Here is a 13,451-nt window from a genome sequence, read left to right on the forward strand (position 1 = left end):
GTATGTATGTATGTGTGTGTGTATATTATATATATAATATATATTTCACCTTTTTTTTTTTTTTTTATAAATGTAATAAGATTTAGGGAATATACAGCCCAATTTGTTTTTGTCTGTGTTGTAGTCATAGGTGGTCATTGGAAATTAATTTAATCTAGCAGGGCTCTCTGGCTGCAAAAACGTTTTATTTAGTCATTTATTTATGTATTGAAACCAGAGTAAGTAACAAACATAGCAGAGCCCAGGGGTTCCCAAACTTTTCCAGGGCAAGGCCCGCCAAATGGCATTAACATTTGACCGAGGCTCCCCTTTTGAAAGATGTCTTTAAAACACATTAAAAATACAGACTTCTGAATATACCCCCCCCCCCCCTTTTTTTTATTAATAGTTACATCTTTACATTACATTAGGAAGTGATTGTGTGTGTGTGTGTGTGTGGTTGTCTGAAAGTGAGAAAAAGAAAACACTAGTGGGAGGGATGGGCTAGGTGGCTCCGATCAAATTGTTGAGGCGCCCCCTGGCGGCCCCCACTTTGAAAACCACTGGCATAGCCTACAATAGTACAAAACAAAGTGTTGCATTAACTGGTAACAGGGGATCTGGAAATGATATTATAATATTTTAGACGTTAATGACGATTAACAATGTAACATTTATTTATAATATATTTTAATTAACAAGATATAAAACAATCAAATTCCACCCTAAATATTGGAGATGAATTAACATACTTTTATGTATATCAAATGTTTGCAATTAGTATAAATAAATTCACAATGCACTCAAGACCTTTTGTTTAAACTTTTTAAAAAGTTTAAGAAGCCCTACCTATTGGAGATACGTATAATTCAAGCGGCCCAAACCGCGCTATTACGTCATAAGCCTGCGACGGCACCGCCGCAGCACGACCTTCTAGCAGCGGGTTTGACAGCGCAATGTGTTGATGATTAGTGCTCGTGTTTATTTGGTCGGAATCATGTTTCGTGCTACTTTCACAGTATGTACAAGGGGCATCTCTACACGGGTGAGTAATCAGAAACGTGTTCATGAACACGTTATAACGTCACGCCTTGTAGCACTCTGCTAATCGTAGCGCTAACGTTAGCTACTGCAGCTAGCGCAGAAACACTGCAGCTGGCTGAACTGTACAGTGCAGAGCTCTCTCCAGTAATCTGTGCTAGGGGTAGTTTCAGAAACACTGTACCGGCTTTACAGCTAGTTTTCACAAGTGGTTTGTCTAACTGTTTTTATTTATTTATTTTCACCAGCTGATCTCTTCTCTCTCTGGAGAAAGCGCTCTTCCGTCAAATTTACGTCTTCCAGCAAATCTAATCGGGGCTCCTAGACAAAGTAAGCTGCTCAGACATTACACCCATATAGTCCGGGTGAAACTTTACTTTTTTTAGTTTAAAGTTTTATTTCCATTTAAAAAAAACCCTCACGCAACTCATTTCTGAGAATTAAAGGGACATTTTTTTTATAATTAAGTATTTGTACAAAAGTCTCTTTGCACATAAGTGTTTTTATATATCAAGAAAATCAGACCCTATCTCACTGAACAGGCTGCACAGCTACCCAGCTGACAAAAAAACATCCCCAGGACGTCCCCTAAATGGCCTCTACGAACATCCCCCGAGTCGTCCATGTGTAGGGTCCGCTTGACATCCTATGGATGTTTAAGGGGACGTTCAAAGGACGTCCAGCGGCCATCCGGGACGCTTAGGGGACTTTCGCTGAAATGAACACTTTCAGTAGTGTTATGATTTGCTCTCCTCTGATGTCCTCGGAATGTCAGCCAGCGAACGTTATAAACCGGACCGAACGCGGACGTTCGTAAGGTCCGGGGGATGTCCCCTGTTTGATGGATACTAGTCCAGGCTCTTGTTATCTCAAAACTGGACTACCGCAACGCACTACTCTCGGGTCTCCCAGCCCGCTCCATAAAACCCCTTCAGATGATTGAGAATGCAGCAGCGTGCCTCGTCTTCAACCAGCCCAAAAGAACCCATGTCACACCCCTCTTCATCTCCCTCCACTGGCTTCCTGTAGCCGCCTGCAACAAATTCAAGACCTTGTCTGGAACAGCGTTCCCCTACCTCAACACTCTCCTGAAGGTTTACGTTCCCTCACGCAATCTGCGATCGGTTAACGACCGGCGCTTAGTAGAGCTACTCAGTGTTACGCACTGTTTAATCGTTCAGTTTGGCTTACACAAAACATACATACAATTTGAATAAATGCTGAATCATTTGTTAGAATGAGTGGCTGTGAGAATGGAAAAAAAAAAATGAAACCTGTCTTATTGATGACAGTTGAACGTTGTCCATGTTGCCTGTATGCTGTAACGTGTGTACACGTTTTATTTTAGAGGCAGCCGTCCCCACCGGGTCCGAGCTTCCAGTTCTGCGCAGATGTGACGCTGATGTTCCAGCTCACCTCGCACCTGTTCAGACATGGCTGCACTCCTTAGGGAGTTACGAGAGCGAGCCGTTGGGGGTCGTCGATCTTCACCCTGATGTGTTTTCCGTACCAGTCAGGTAGACCAACGTATTGATTCCACTGCTGTATAAAAATCAGGCATCAGAGACACATGGAGAATATACAATAGACAGAATAACACTGAGGACGTCTTTCACGGAGAGTAAGCTTTGTGTGTGTTTTCCCAGGCTCGATATACTCCATGCTGTAGAGGTCTGGCAGAGGAATTTCAAAAGAATTGTGAGTAACCATAAACCGCTCAAGTATTACTCTCTCCAGTGTGATGATGTCTAAAAATGAATTTCCTGCTCAGGACATCAGACGTGATCATTCACAAACATAACCAGCTTTATAAAGGCTGATGGTCCTGATTTGGACAGAAGGCGTATTGTTTGTTCATCATGCTGCGAATACGCAACATAATTACTGCAGAGTAATAAAGCGGAATTGATGATTATAATTCGTTTTTTTTTTTTTTTTTAAACTATAGAGCAATGCTAAGGTGAAGAGCAGGGCGGAGGTCAGAGGTGGAGGCAGAAAGCCCTGGAAGCAGAAGGGAAGTGGACGCGCTCGCCACGGAAGCATTCGCTCCCCGATATGGAGAGGAGGTACTGTATGAGCACACTGGAACAAGGATGGCTTCACAGCTCAGTATCGTGTTGCATATATAACAGTCTCTATGTTTCGTTTTAGGTGGCGTTGCTCACGGTCCGAGAGGACCAACCAGTTATTATTACATGTTGCCTATGAAGGTGCGTGTACAAGGACTGAAAATCGCATTGACCGCTAAACTCGCCCAGGTACGTGACAACAGTCCGACGATTACGTTAAACAGCCCGTATTAAATTTGCTCAGTCCCTCCAGGATTTTGCGATCGCAGAAACGAACGCAAAAATCAAGCAAACCTGGGAATATTTCACAGGAGCCTGCAAGTTTTCAAAATGGCCGCAGATTTGCGCCGGGACGCATCATGTGACGTCCTCACAAACCACGTTCAGACAAAGCCCTCTTCAATTCACGTGCGTCGAACACGAGTACAGACAAACGGTCTCGTTTACTAACAAGCGTCAGTGCGGAAGACCGAGCGACACTTGCGTTGTGCAGTTGCAATTTCGCATATTTAAGTAGTTTTCCACAATAAACCACCGCAAAATCAAGCACTGTTGGCCGCAACGATCACAGAAAATTCTGGGAAATCCTGTACGGACTGATTTCTGGTCACGACCATTTTTCTCCAAAATTTCTGAAAAAGTTGGGACAGTATGGAAAATGCTAATAAAAATTAAGGGGAGTGATTTGTAAATGTATTTAAACAAAAAACGTATAAAGACGAGGTATTTGATGTTTTATTTAATCGACTATATAGTTTTTTGAAGATAAATGTTTATTTTGTAATTGATGCATGCAAACACGTTCCAAAAAAGTTGTGAGGGGGCAATTTAGGACCAATAGCGATGTGACGAGTTGAAATAAGAAGGTGATGTGAAAGAGGTGAGGCAATCGTCCAATCGTAGTATATGAGGAGCCTCCAAAAAAGGCCTAGTCCTTCAAGAGCGAGGATGGGTCGAGACTCGCCAATCTGCCTGCAGATGCATCAGGGAATAATCCAACACTTTGAGAACGACATTCCCCAAAGACAAATCGGTAGGATTTTAGTCATTTCACCTTCTACAGTGCACAATATAATTAAAAGATTCAAGGAATCCGGTCAAATCTCTGTGCGTAAAGGGCGAGGCCGAAAACCACTTCTGAATGCGCGTGATCTCCGATCCCTCAGACGTCACTGTCTTTAAAAACCGTCATGAGTCTGTAAAGGATATTCTGACATGGGCTCGGGAATACTTTGGTAAACCTGTCAGTCAACACCATTCGCTGCTGCATCCACAGATGCAAGTTAAGGCTTTACTGTGCAGAGCAGAATCCGTACATCAACACTGTCCAGGAGCTCCGCCCACTTCTCTGGGCTCGGTCTCATCCGAGATGGACAGTAGCACACTGGAATTGTGTTTGTGGACAAAACAAAAAGGACCATCCAAGCTGTTATCAGCGTCTGTCATGGTATGGGTAACTTGGACATCTGTGAGGACATGATTAATGCAGAAAGATACGTGCACATTTTGGAGCAACATATGCTGCTATCCAGAGCAGGACAACGCCAAACCACGTTCTGCCCGGATTACAAGCGCATGGTTGCGTAAGCAGAGAGTGCGGGTGCTAGCATGGCCTGCTGCAGTCCTGACCTGTCTCCCATTGAGAATGTGTGGCGCATTATGAAGCGCAAAATAAGGCAACGAAGGTCAGGTACAGTTGCACAGCTGAAGAAATGCATAATGGATGAATGGAGGACAATTCCGCATGCTAAACTTGACCGACTGGTGTCTTCACTCAGCGTCCACACAGGCGAAAGTCCCAGCTTTTTTGTAGTGTGTTGCAGTCATCAGATTTGTAATTAGTGTATATTTTCAAAAATAAATTTATTAACACATTTGATGTTGTTTAATTATGTGTTTTCCATATAGTACAGGGTGAACTGAATTTTCAGATGATTCCTTGTTTGGATTAAAGGTTATGGAGCCAATGTGTCATTCATTTTTAGAATTATTTTAGATAACAAAAAGAGCACACACTTTTAGGTGATGGGTTTCTCTTACACACACATTGGACGCATAATATAGAAGGTTTATTATTTATGATTTACATTTATAACCGCCGCGAATGTAATTTTTGAGGGGTTTAGATTAGATTTTACACTTGTGATACCACAAGATGATCTGGGACTGTAATCACAGACCAGACTAGTTCCAGACTCCTCCTGAGAGTGTAAGTGGGGACAAGTTAGTCTCAAAATCGCTCCAGAGTTTTCAGTGCAATCACATACAACATAAATGTGCTATCAATTTGTTGTTTATTATTCTCCTCGTAGGATTATCTTCATGTTATTGATACGCTGGAGATTCCCACTCCAGACCCACACTATCTAGAGGAACTGCTCAAACACAGGCAGTGGGGGGATTCAGTCCTGATTGTGGATGTGTGAGTATATCCCATATATTTATTTATGCATCATTATAGCTTTTTCATCCTGAACGTCTGTCAATTCCCTTTCAAAATGGACAAATCTTTAACTTTTATGTGAACCTGATCCAGAGGGGAGGAGTTCTCTCACAACGTTCTACAGGCCACGGCAAACTTAAAGACTGTCAATATCATTCCAGCCATAGGTAAGTTCAGTATACAGTCTTACAAGGTGATAATCCTTCCTGTCGCGGTCTTCGAGTCGGACCGTTAACAGTCATTTCCCTCACCTTTGCACTTTCACAGGCCTGAATGTTCACAGCATGCTGAAACACGAAAGTCTGGTGCTCACGCTGGAGGCTGTGAAGTTTCTAGAAAAGAAGCTGCTGTGGCACGACTCTCGCTTCACGCCGCTCTACCCTTTCAAGCTGCCCTATAGTGATGTGCCGTAAACATCGATGTATTAAAAACATTTATTTCATAATCGCTGTTCAATATGCCATTCATTTCGAACGTACAACTCACAGGACGGGGAAAAATAACATTCATTATTAAATAAATAAAAACCTTTAAAAATGTGACCTGGACGTTAAAGTCATGTAGTCCTTATGTCACGTTACAGGTAGGTTGCTTTTGCTGGAATTATGCCGTTCGCCAAATCGTGGCGGATTTCCCACCGCAAGGAAGAACGCTTCTTTTCCGTCGGCACCACATACGTGTTGGGGATGTATGTTCGCTGAGGCTTTGGCTGTAAATAATAAGTCACTGTTATAAAATGCGAGAGAAAAAGATGTAGTTGATACAAATACGAATCATCTGGATGTAACTTACAGGCGGAGGCTGGTATGCGAGTTGATCCTGAAGATTGAAGAAAAAAAAAAAAAACCAAGTGTGTTAGTCACACGATATTCTACATTCTATTCATACTGCTAATACACAGCTATTTAAACATGTGTTTATATAACACGGTGGTGCTGAATATGTTTAAAAAGAAACAAGAACAAAAGAGCAAGCGGTACCCTGATGGCCCAGTGGAGCTCTTTGCGGCGGATCTCTCCAGCGGCCTTAAACGTCTCCCACTCATGCTTGTACTGGAAATACCTGAGTGAGAGGAAAAGGATTCATGTTTAAAAAATAATGACCAATATATGGTCAAAACACTTCCATACATGAGCATACTGACTGTGTTTGTCCAAAAAAAAAAAAAACTTACTTTGCAACAGGATCGCTTTTTTTCAGGTTTCTCGTATGTGGATGATCCATAACTGGACGAATAACTTCAGAAACAATTGTTATGGATTAAATACAGCTCAAATGGAAAATGTCTATGCTTCAGGGAGACAACTAATCACTACAGAACTATATTATTAGTACGATTAAATCGAGTAGTCTTAGTTTTACTAAAGAAGACAATATGACAAGCCCATGTCCGAGTTATGTAGTGCGTTGAAAAAAAATGACAAGAATTCAGAAAGTATTGTTGCACATGGTTCCTGTTACTTTGTTTACTTATTGACAAATTTTACTATTGAGGTGATTTAAATCGGAGAACTGATTACGGACTCGAACCGACTGGAGAGGATTCAAGACTAAGAGCACGGAGTATATTAAAATCTTACATGATTTGGGACGAGGCCTGATGTCATTCTCGCTGCGTGATCTTGTCTAATAAAAACATAACATTTTTTTTATTACCAAAAGGCGTAATAAAACGGGCAGAAATTGCACAAAAGAAATAAGTAAAAGTGTAGCATGTCTGCATCATCAATACAGAACAGTGTTCAGCACAATCAGCCCTGATGCTCCAGGATATTTTGATGGTGCGTGACTGTACTGACCATGCCTTTAATGTAGAACTGAAAAGCACTGGGCAGTTCCACTGTCGCGGAGCTGCGTCTGTCACTGTAGCTGCCCGTCTCCTCGCTCTCGGAGTACGAGTCATGACGCGCGTGAGGAGCAGACACGCGTAGGTGGTCCAAGCGCTCTTCCATCTCACTTACTGGCTCTAAAAATAAAAAATAAAAAAACAGGAAAGCAATGTTCATCTACAGCGGACGCCATTAACCCAGTCCTAATTCGTTAAAGCTCGATTGCCTTCATTTTCTTGCTTCCACAGGTTTATCAATAACTGAAGGATCTCTCAGCAGAAGGTTGAAGAACTAGGCTTAGCTACATCAACTGGTTCAATTAGGACAAGCCAATACTTTATAGAGCGTCACTAGTCGGTGACTGAAACGTAACTACACTTATGAACAGCTTGATTAACTCAAGTTCAACCAATAGTATTAGTTTTTTTTTTTTTTAAAAACCCTTACAGGTGAAGTTCAAAAACGTTACCCACGTCTAAAAGGACGTGACGTTCCTTGCTTTGTCTTCCTGAAATTTTGCCCCGCATGTCCATCTTCACTCCGGTGATCTTTTATTGCCGTCGTATATTCATTACGTCTTCTATTAAACGCGGCATTGTTGCACATATGAAATGTTTCAACGTCTTCACTGCAAAATGTCACACTTTGGGTGTTCGTTCTTGTTACCTGGAGATGAACGCTATCGCTGGCTCTCTCTTCACTAGCTGGGAGATCAACACTCTGGGACTCTTCAGGGCATACAGTAGCAGATCTCAGTCTGTTCTCATCACTTGTGCCTCGAACAGTGGTAGTAGGGTAATCGTACATGGTGCTATCGCCATCGATAAATGACTCGAAAAGGGTCCAATCGACTCCATTTCGTGTCTCTGAAGGAATTTGTTTCTCGGCCACTTCTGAAGAAAGACCATCTCGATACCAGGACAGATTGGGGTCATCTTGAGTATGAAGAGCTCTGGGGTATTCAGTGTGTAACTCCAGTTCAAACAGACTGCAGTCATCTCGAACATCCAGGTCATCTTTAGGGGAGTCTGGTTGGTACGTTCCGTAGCCGGAAGTTAAAACGCTCGCTGTAAGGCTGCTTATGCTACCGTGGTAATCCTCATCATACACTCCATTTTCACGTGGATCAGCACTATATGTCCAAATTTGCTCAGCAGAGCCATCGTTTTCTCTGTGCTTGGTATATATTTGGTCATTCCACTCTGCTTCATCAGTGTTATCTACGTTTACCAATAGGGCATTCTTATTGTGTGATGGTCTCGTTTCTGGGTATTGCTCCTCCTTATAGGTCTGGTCATCATTCATCACCAGTTCACTCATGTTATCCTGGTGCACAAAAAAAGAAGTTTTCCGTTCTTCATCTCCCCATAATTCTTCTCCTTCTGGGTCGTCACCCTGGCTAAACCCGCCGGCAAAATATTCTATTTCCTCTTCGCTCTCCAGATCGTGGCTTTCAGACTCCGACTCCTCCAAACTCCCGTCCACGTTCTCGTCCCCAACAAAGCACTCGCGTTGTTCTTCCTCGTTGTTTTCTTCCACCCCTTTGTCTTCATTTCCAGCCTCCCCAAATTCACTGCCTGACATTTCCTCTCCTGGACAACCTTCCTTGACATTATCTTCGCTCTCTTCATCCTCAGCTCCTGATTTACGACTCTTCTCTTTGCCTTCATCGTTTTCTTTTCCTGGGTTTGTCGCACTGCTGGCACCACGCTGACTCACCTGTTCACCTCTTAGTCTTCCTAAGTCCTCATCCTTACTTTGCTCCTTAACATAACACCGCTTCTCTTCTTCGTTTTGGCACTCATCGCCCTCTTCCGGCTTTTCTCCAGCCTGCTCATTTACTCCGCCACCTTTGACGTACCCTTCCTCTGCTTTGTTAATGTCCTGCTTGTAGATTCCAAGCTCTGTCTCGATCTGGTCATCCTTTACGTAACATTCTCCCTGGTCTTCACTTTCCTGGTCAGTCCAGAAAGAGGACGACAGAGAGTCATTGTCCTCTTCATAGGCGTTTTCCAAGTGGCTGTAATACGCTTTATACATTCTGAGGCTTCCTTTCTTACTGAAGTCTTAGAAAATATCGGTCTGTTCACCGAGGCTTGGCAGATGGCTGCCAAGGAGGAGGAGGAGTGACTGTAAGAAGATTAGCACTGATGCCCAAGAGCTCCTAGATCTACAACACTGCGTAGTGATATTGAGACTGCATGACATTTCACCGAGTACTCCAACACACACACACACACACGGGTCACTACCAGTAGTTGTAAATGCTGCTAAACTTACCAGAGTCTTCACTGTATGTAGACTCATCACACACCTGAGAATGTCCCCTGTGCTTCCTGGTGGGAAAAAGATCAGAATTATTTAGCTGACAAATTCTAGACCTAAATCTGTCACACGCACACACTTTAATATTCTCTTTCCTACAAGTGGGTGATATGGCGTATCTCAAACATCATATTACAATAATTTAAGGCTTTTCTACACTGCATGAACGGACTGTGGTGTTGTTAAAGGAGAGACAGCAGAACAGTAGTGCCACATTGTGACGGAAAAGCTTAATCATACATTTAGTAGCCACCTATAACAATTATTTAACACAAAATAATTTAAGATATCGCAATATTTACAAATAAACAAACGCATTTAACACAATGTTTTATCATCATTATCGATATTTAGCATTATTTCCTAAATGTGTCCCAGTCTGTTGTGATCGGTCTACCGCTGTCAGCGAGCAGCCAATGAAGACCAGAGGCGGGGCTTTGTGTTACAAACCTATGTAGGTTAGTACAGGAAGTAAAGTCTGGAATCACTAACGACTCGTTTCAGCTGTTCAGAATCGATTCCTTCTTTCGGGAGTCGATAACGCTTTGTCGTGCGCTTTGATTTTTGAAACTTTGCAGACTTTTTACATTCACAAACAGCTCTATCACACACTACGTGAACGGGAATATCTGAAAAACCATAACAGGTGCACTTTAATTACATCCTAAGGCCATGCTAACTTTTGCACTTGACTGCATGTGGATAGTCTGATATGTGAGGTAAGTGTTTGGTATGTACATCAAAGATTTCTAACACTCCCAGAAATCAAAATCATAATGCTTATAAGCGGTTTAATTTAATATATTTAGATGTATGCTCTCTTGCTCAGCTTACCTTAGTACTTTTCTCTTGAGAGCTGGTTTCGCATTAGTGTGAAGGTCTCGCTGTTGCCTCACAGGTTCACCGGCACCCAGGACCGAAGGGTAAACGTCGGAGGACGCGTCCTCGACCTCGAGCCTGTTGGGAGCTGTAGAGGGTCTCATGCATCTGGGAGCCACTGAGTGCTTTATGTAAGAGTCACGGTTTTCATCGTCAAATATTGACGTCAGAACCTTGAACGTAAACATGCAGCGTTAGAGTTAGTTCTGATGTAAAGTCACATCTAACAGCATGTGCTGTCGGCACGGTGCCTTGCAATGTGTTCACGAAGACGTTCTGGCAGAAAACGTATAAGTAAGGTGGTGGTGTTGAGTGGGGGAACAAATGCTTTTAAGTAATGTGCCTTTGGCTGCGTTTATAGATAAGTTCGAGATTTAAGCATCTCCTTTAACTGTTTAATCAACAATTTAATCGTCCGGAACCGACAGCTATTCAGTTGAGTGTTGAATTCTCTGGTATATATATATATATATATATATAATATCTTCAAGTGAGACTTTACAGCCTATTGTATGGCACGTGCCGAAAGCGCACAAAGGGGAGTCCGATTCTGCCACGGAGTTGTAGAGATTTATAGATATAGATTTTTTTTCTCACGAATGAACACGTTCTCCATTTACCCTGACAGAAAGCAAAGGCATGTGATGACGGTAAGGGGGCGGGGCTTCCAGGCAGTGTAAGGTAATATCGAGCGTTCAAATATACCCGCACAAAGTGCTCCAGATTCATGTCGATTAGCAGATCTCTTGTTTTACTGGAGAGATGAAGATTTTGCGAAAGTTCTATTTCGGGGGGCAGGTGACAACGGGGTTTTGATGGATATTTGTAAAAAAGAAAAGAATAAATCCTTGTAAACAGAGCTTTAGTAAGCGCATACCTGTCTGTGCTGATCTGCTGCCCTGTTACTGGAGTAAATGTAGCTGTACTTGGAACCAGCACCAGGTACCTGGACTAAAAAAAAAAAAGTTTCAATCATATCTGTGCTTTCGCAGCTAGATGAGAGGCGTCTAATTCACTCCAAGTCGATTTAGCGACGCGACCACCACCAACCTTTCTCTTTAGTAAAGGCTGGTGGACTCTTGCTCGAACTGCGGTGAGATTCTGGCGAGCTCCGCTCAGCCGAAGTGCTGCTCCTGGACTTTTCATGCCGAATCAGCAAGTCAAGATCTGTAGACAGGTAGGTTTGAGGTATATAAAAATAATGCCTATTAATATGTACACACACACACACATCACAAAATCTTGCCCATAAGAGTAACATTATCACATGTAAAGATACAATCACTATTAGTGCACTGAATTGCGCATGCATCCTAAACACACAATCACATAAACTGTCCTGTTGAATATACACGAACTCTCTAGATGTCGATCTGCCTCCACGGTCTCTCCAGGTAGATATACATTAACAGATATAAGAGAGAAAAGAAGAGAGGGGTTTTTTCCCCTTCTAATGGCACATCCCATACAATCCCTTAAAGTGATCATCAAACGTTCTGCTTTTGTCAGGAAACACATCCGCGTGAGAATCGCAGCACACGTGCCCGTCAGGAAAACCTACTTTTTTAGGAACACAGATTCACATATTGTGATGTTTTCAGGGAGAAGCAAAGTTAACATGAACACGCAAACCAAAACTCCCACCTTGTTTGAATTCACGCAGTCTTTCTTTGGTTATGTTGGTGTATCCCAGCACAGCCAACTGCTCTTGGATTTCTTCCTCTGAAAAGTCGAGGTTTTCCATTTCCTACGAAGAATTACAAAACAAACGCAAAGAAACGATTCGTTCTCCTGTTACATGCAGCTTGGTCATAATATTAGAACAATACAGTGTTGTAGATGGATAGGTAGATTATATACATATATATATCTTTATGTTGGAATAAAAAATAGGTTAAACAAGTCAAATACGCCATAGCAATCGAAGCAACTTCCTCAATCTAGACCCATGGTTCTTAAAGTGGGATCTGGGGGAACCCAGGGTTGTTTTTTTATTATTATTATTATTATTATTATTATTATTATTATTATTATTATTATTATTGAAATCACAAACACTCAATATCAATAACGTTTTTATATTTATTCTGGAGTTCTTCCATTCAATTGAACAGGTTTATTCCAAACCTAAATAACTGCAAAACAATAAGCAATAAGAAATAAACTTTAATGTAGTGCCAACTTATTAATATATATAAAGTGTAGGAATCAAAAGCTCTCTGACTCAAAAGAATAGCTCAAATATTATTTGGCATGTTTGAATAATGGGATGAAATATCTGCAATATTTGGGCTGTTCGTGAAATAAATAAAAGGACTCACTTTACTTTACTAATTTATTTTTTAAGTGAAAAAGTTCGTAGGGTTTTTAAATAATTAAAGGTCCCTTGCTTTAAAAACAAAACAAAAACAAACCAGAAATCTTCAGAACCTCACACCGACCTAGCTAACTCAGCTAGCTAGATTTAACCTTATTTTAGAGCTGGCGAGAGTGAAAACAAATCATTGCCGTTATATAAATTATCTGCCGTTATATATTTAAACCCACACAAAAGAAACCAGGCCGATATTATTACCTTCTCGTCCAGTAAACTGTTTTCCCCCAGCGTCAAGACAACAGAAAGCAGTTAGTTAGAAAAATCTTTGAAAATGACGCCCTTCCTTCTAACCACAGCCAAGAAGGTCCTGAGGCGTGTCCCGGGAAACAGCGCCGCCTAGAGGCCTGGAGACGCACCGCGCATCACCGCGTCTAAATACTCCACAACAAACACAACGTTTATTCCTGTAATATATATATACATATATTTATATATATATATCCAAATTAAAATCGCACAAAACCTTAGAACACTAGAACACATTTATGTTTTTTTATTTAATACACACA

The 13,451-nt window shown here is 41.7% G+C and overlaps 2 protein-coding genes across 2 annotated transcripts; one reads left to right on the forward strand and one right to left on the reverse strand.

The window, feature by feature from the left end:
* The first annotated feature begins 894 nt into the window (after positions 1-894).
* mrpl4 (mitochondrial ribosomal protein L4) lies at positions 895-5,974 on the forward strand. The gene is given in 9 exon segments (NM_001200724.1): positions 895-1,024; positions 1,269-1,350; positions 2,369-2,537; positions 2,667-2,718; positions 2,969-3,086; positions 3,172-3,278; positions 5,402-5,511; positions 5,626-5,699; positions 5,800-5,974. Coding segments are annotated over 9 exon segments (939 nt in total). The 5' UTR covers positions 895-943; the 3' UTR covers positions 5,946-5,974.
* Positions 5,953-13,255, reverse strand: hyls1 (HYLS1 centriolar and ciliogenesis associated). Its single transcript, XM_017477761.3, has 12 exons — positions 13,141-13,255; positions 12,210-12,312; positions 11,616-11,732; positions 11,443-11,516; positions 10,521-10,738; positions 9,642-9,697; positions 7,332-7,498; positions 7,113-7,158; positions 6,707-6,770; positions 6,513-6,594; positions 6,325-6,351; positions 5,953-6,241 (listed from the first exon to the last, which is right to left on the reverse strand). The coding sequence occupies exons 2-12, from the start codon at positions 12,307-12,309 to the stop codon at positions 6,110-6,112; spliced, it is 1,083 nt and encodes a 360-aa protein (XP_017333250.1). The 5' UTR covers positions 12,310-12,312; positions 13,141-13,255; the 3' UTR covers positions 5,953-6,109.
* Between the last annotated feature and the right edge of the window lie 196 nt (positions 13,256-13,451).

This window comes from Ictalurus punctatus, chromosome 10 (assembly GCF_001660625.3).
Source record: "Ictalurus punctatus breed USDA103 chromosome 10, Coco_2.0, whole genome shotgun sequence".
Taxonomy (NCBI): domain Eukaryota; kingdom Metazoa; phylum Chordata; class Actinopteri; order Siluriformes; family Ictaluridae; genus Ictalurus; species Ictalurus punctatus.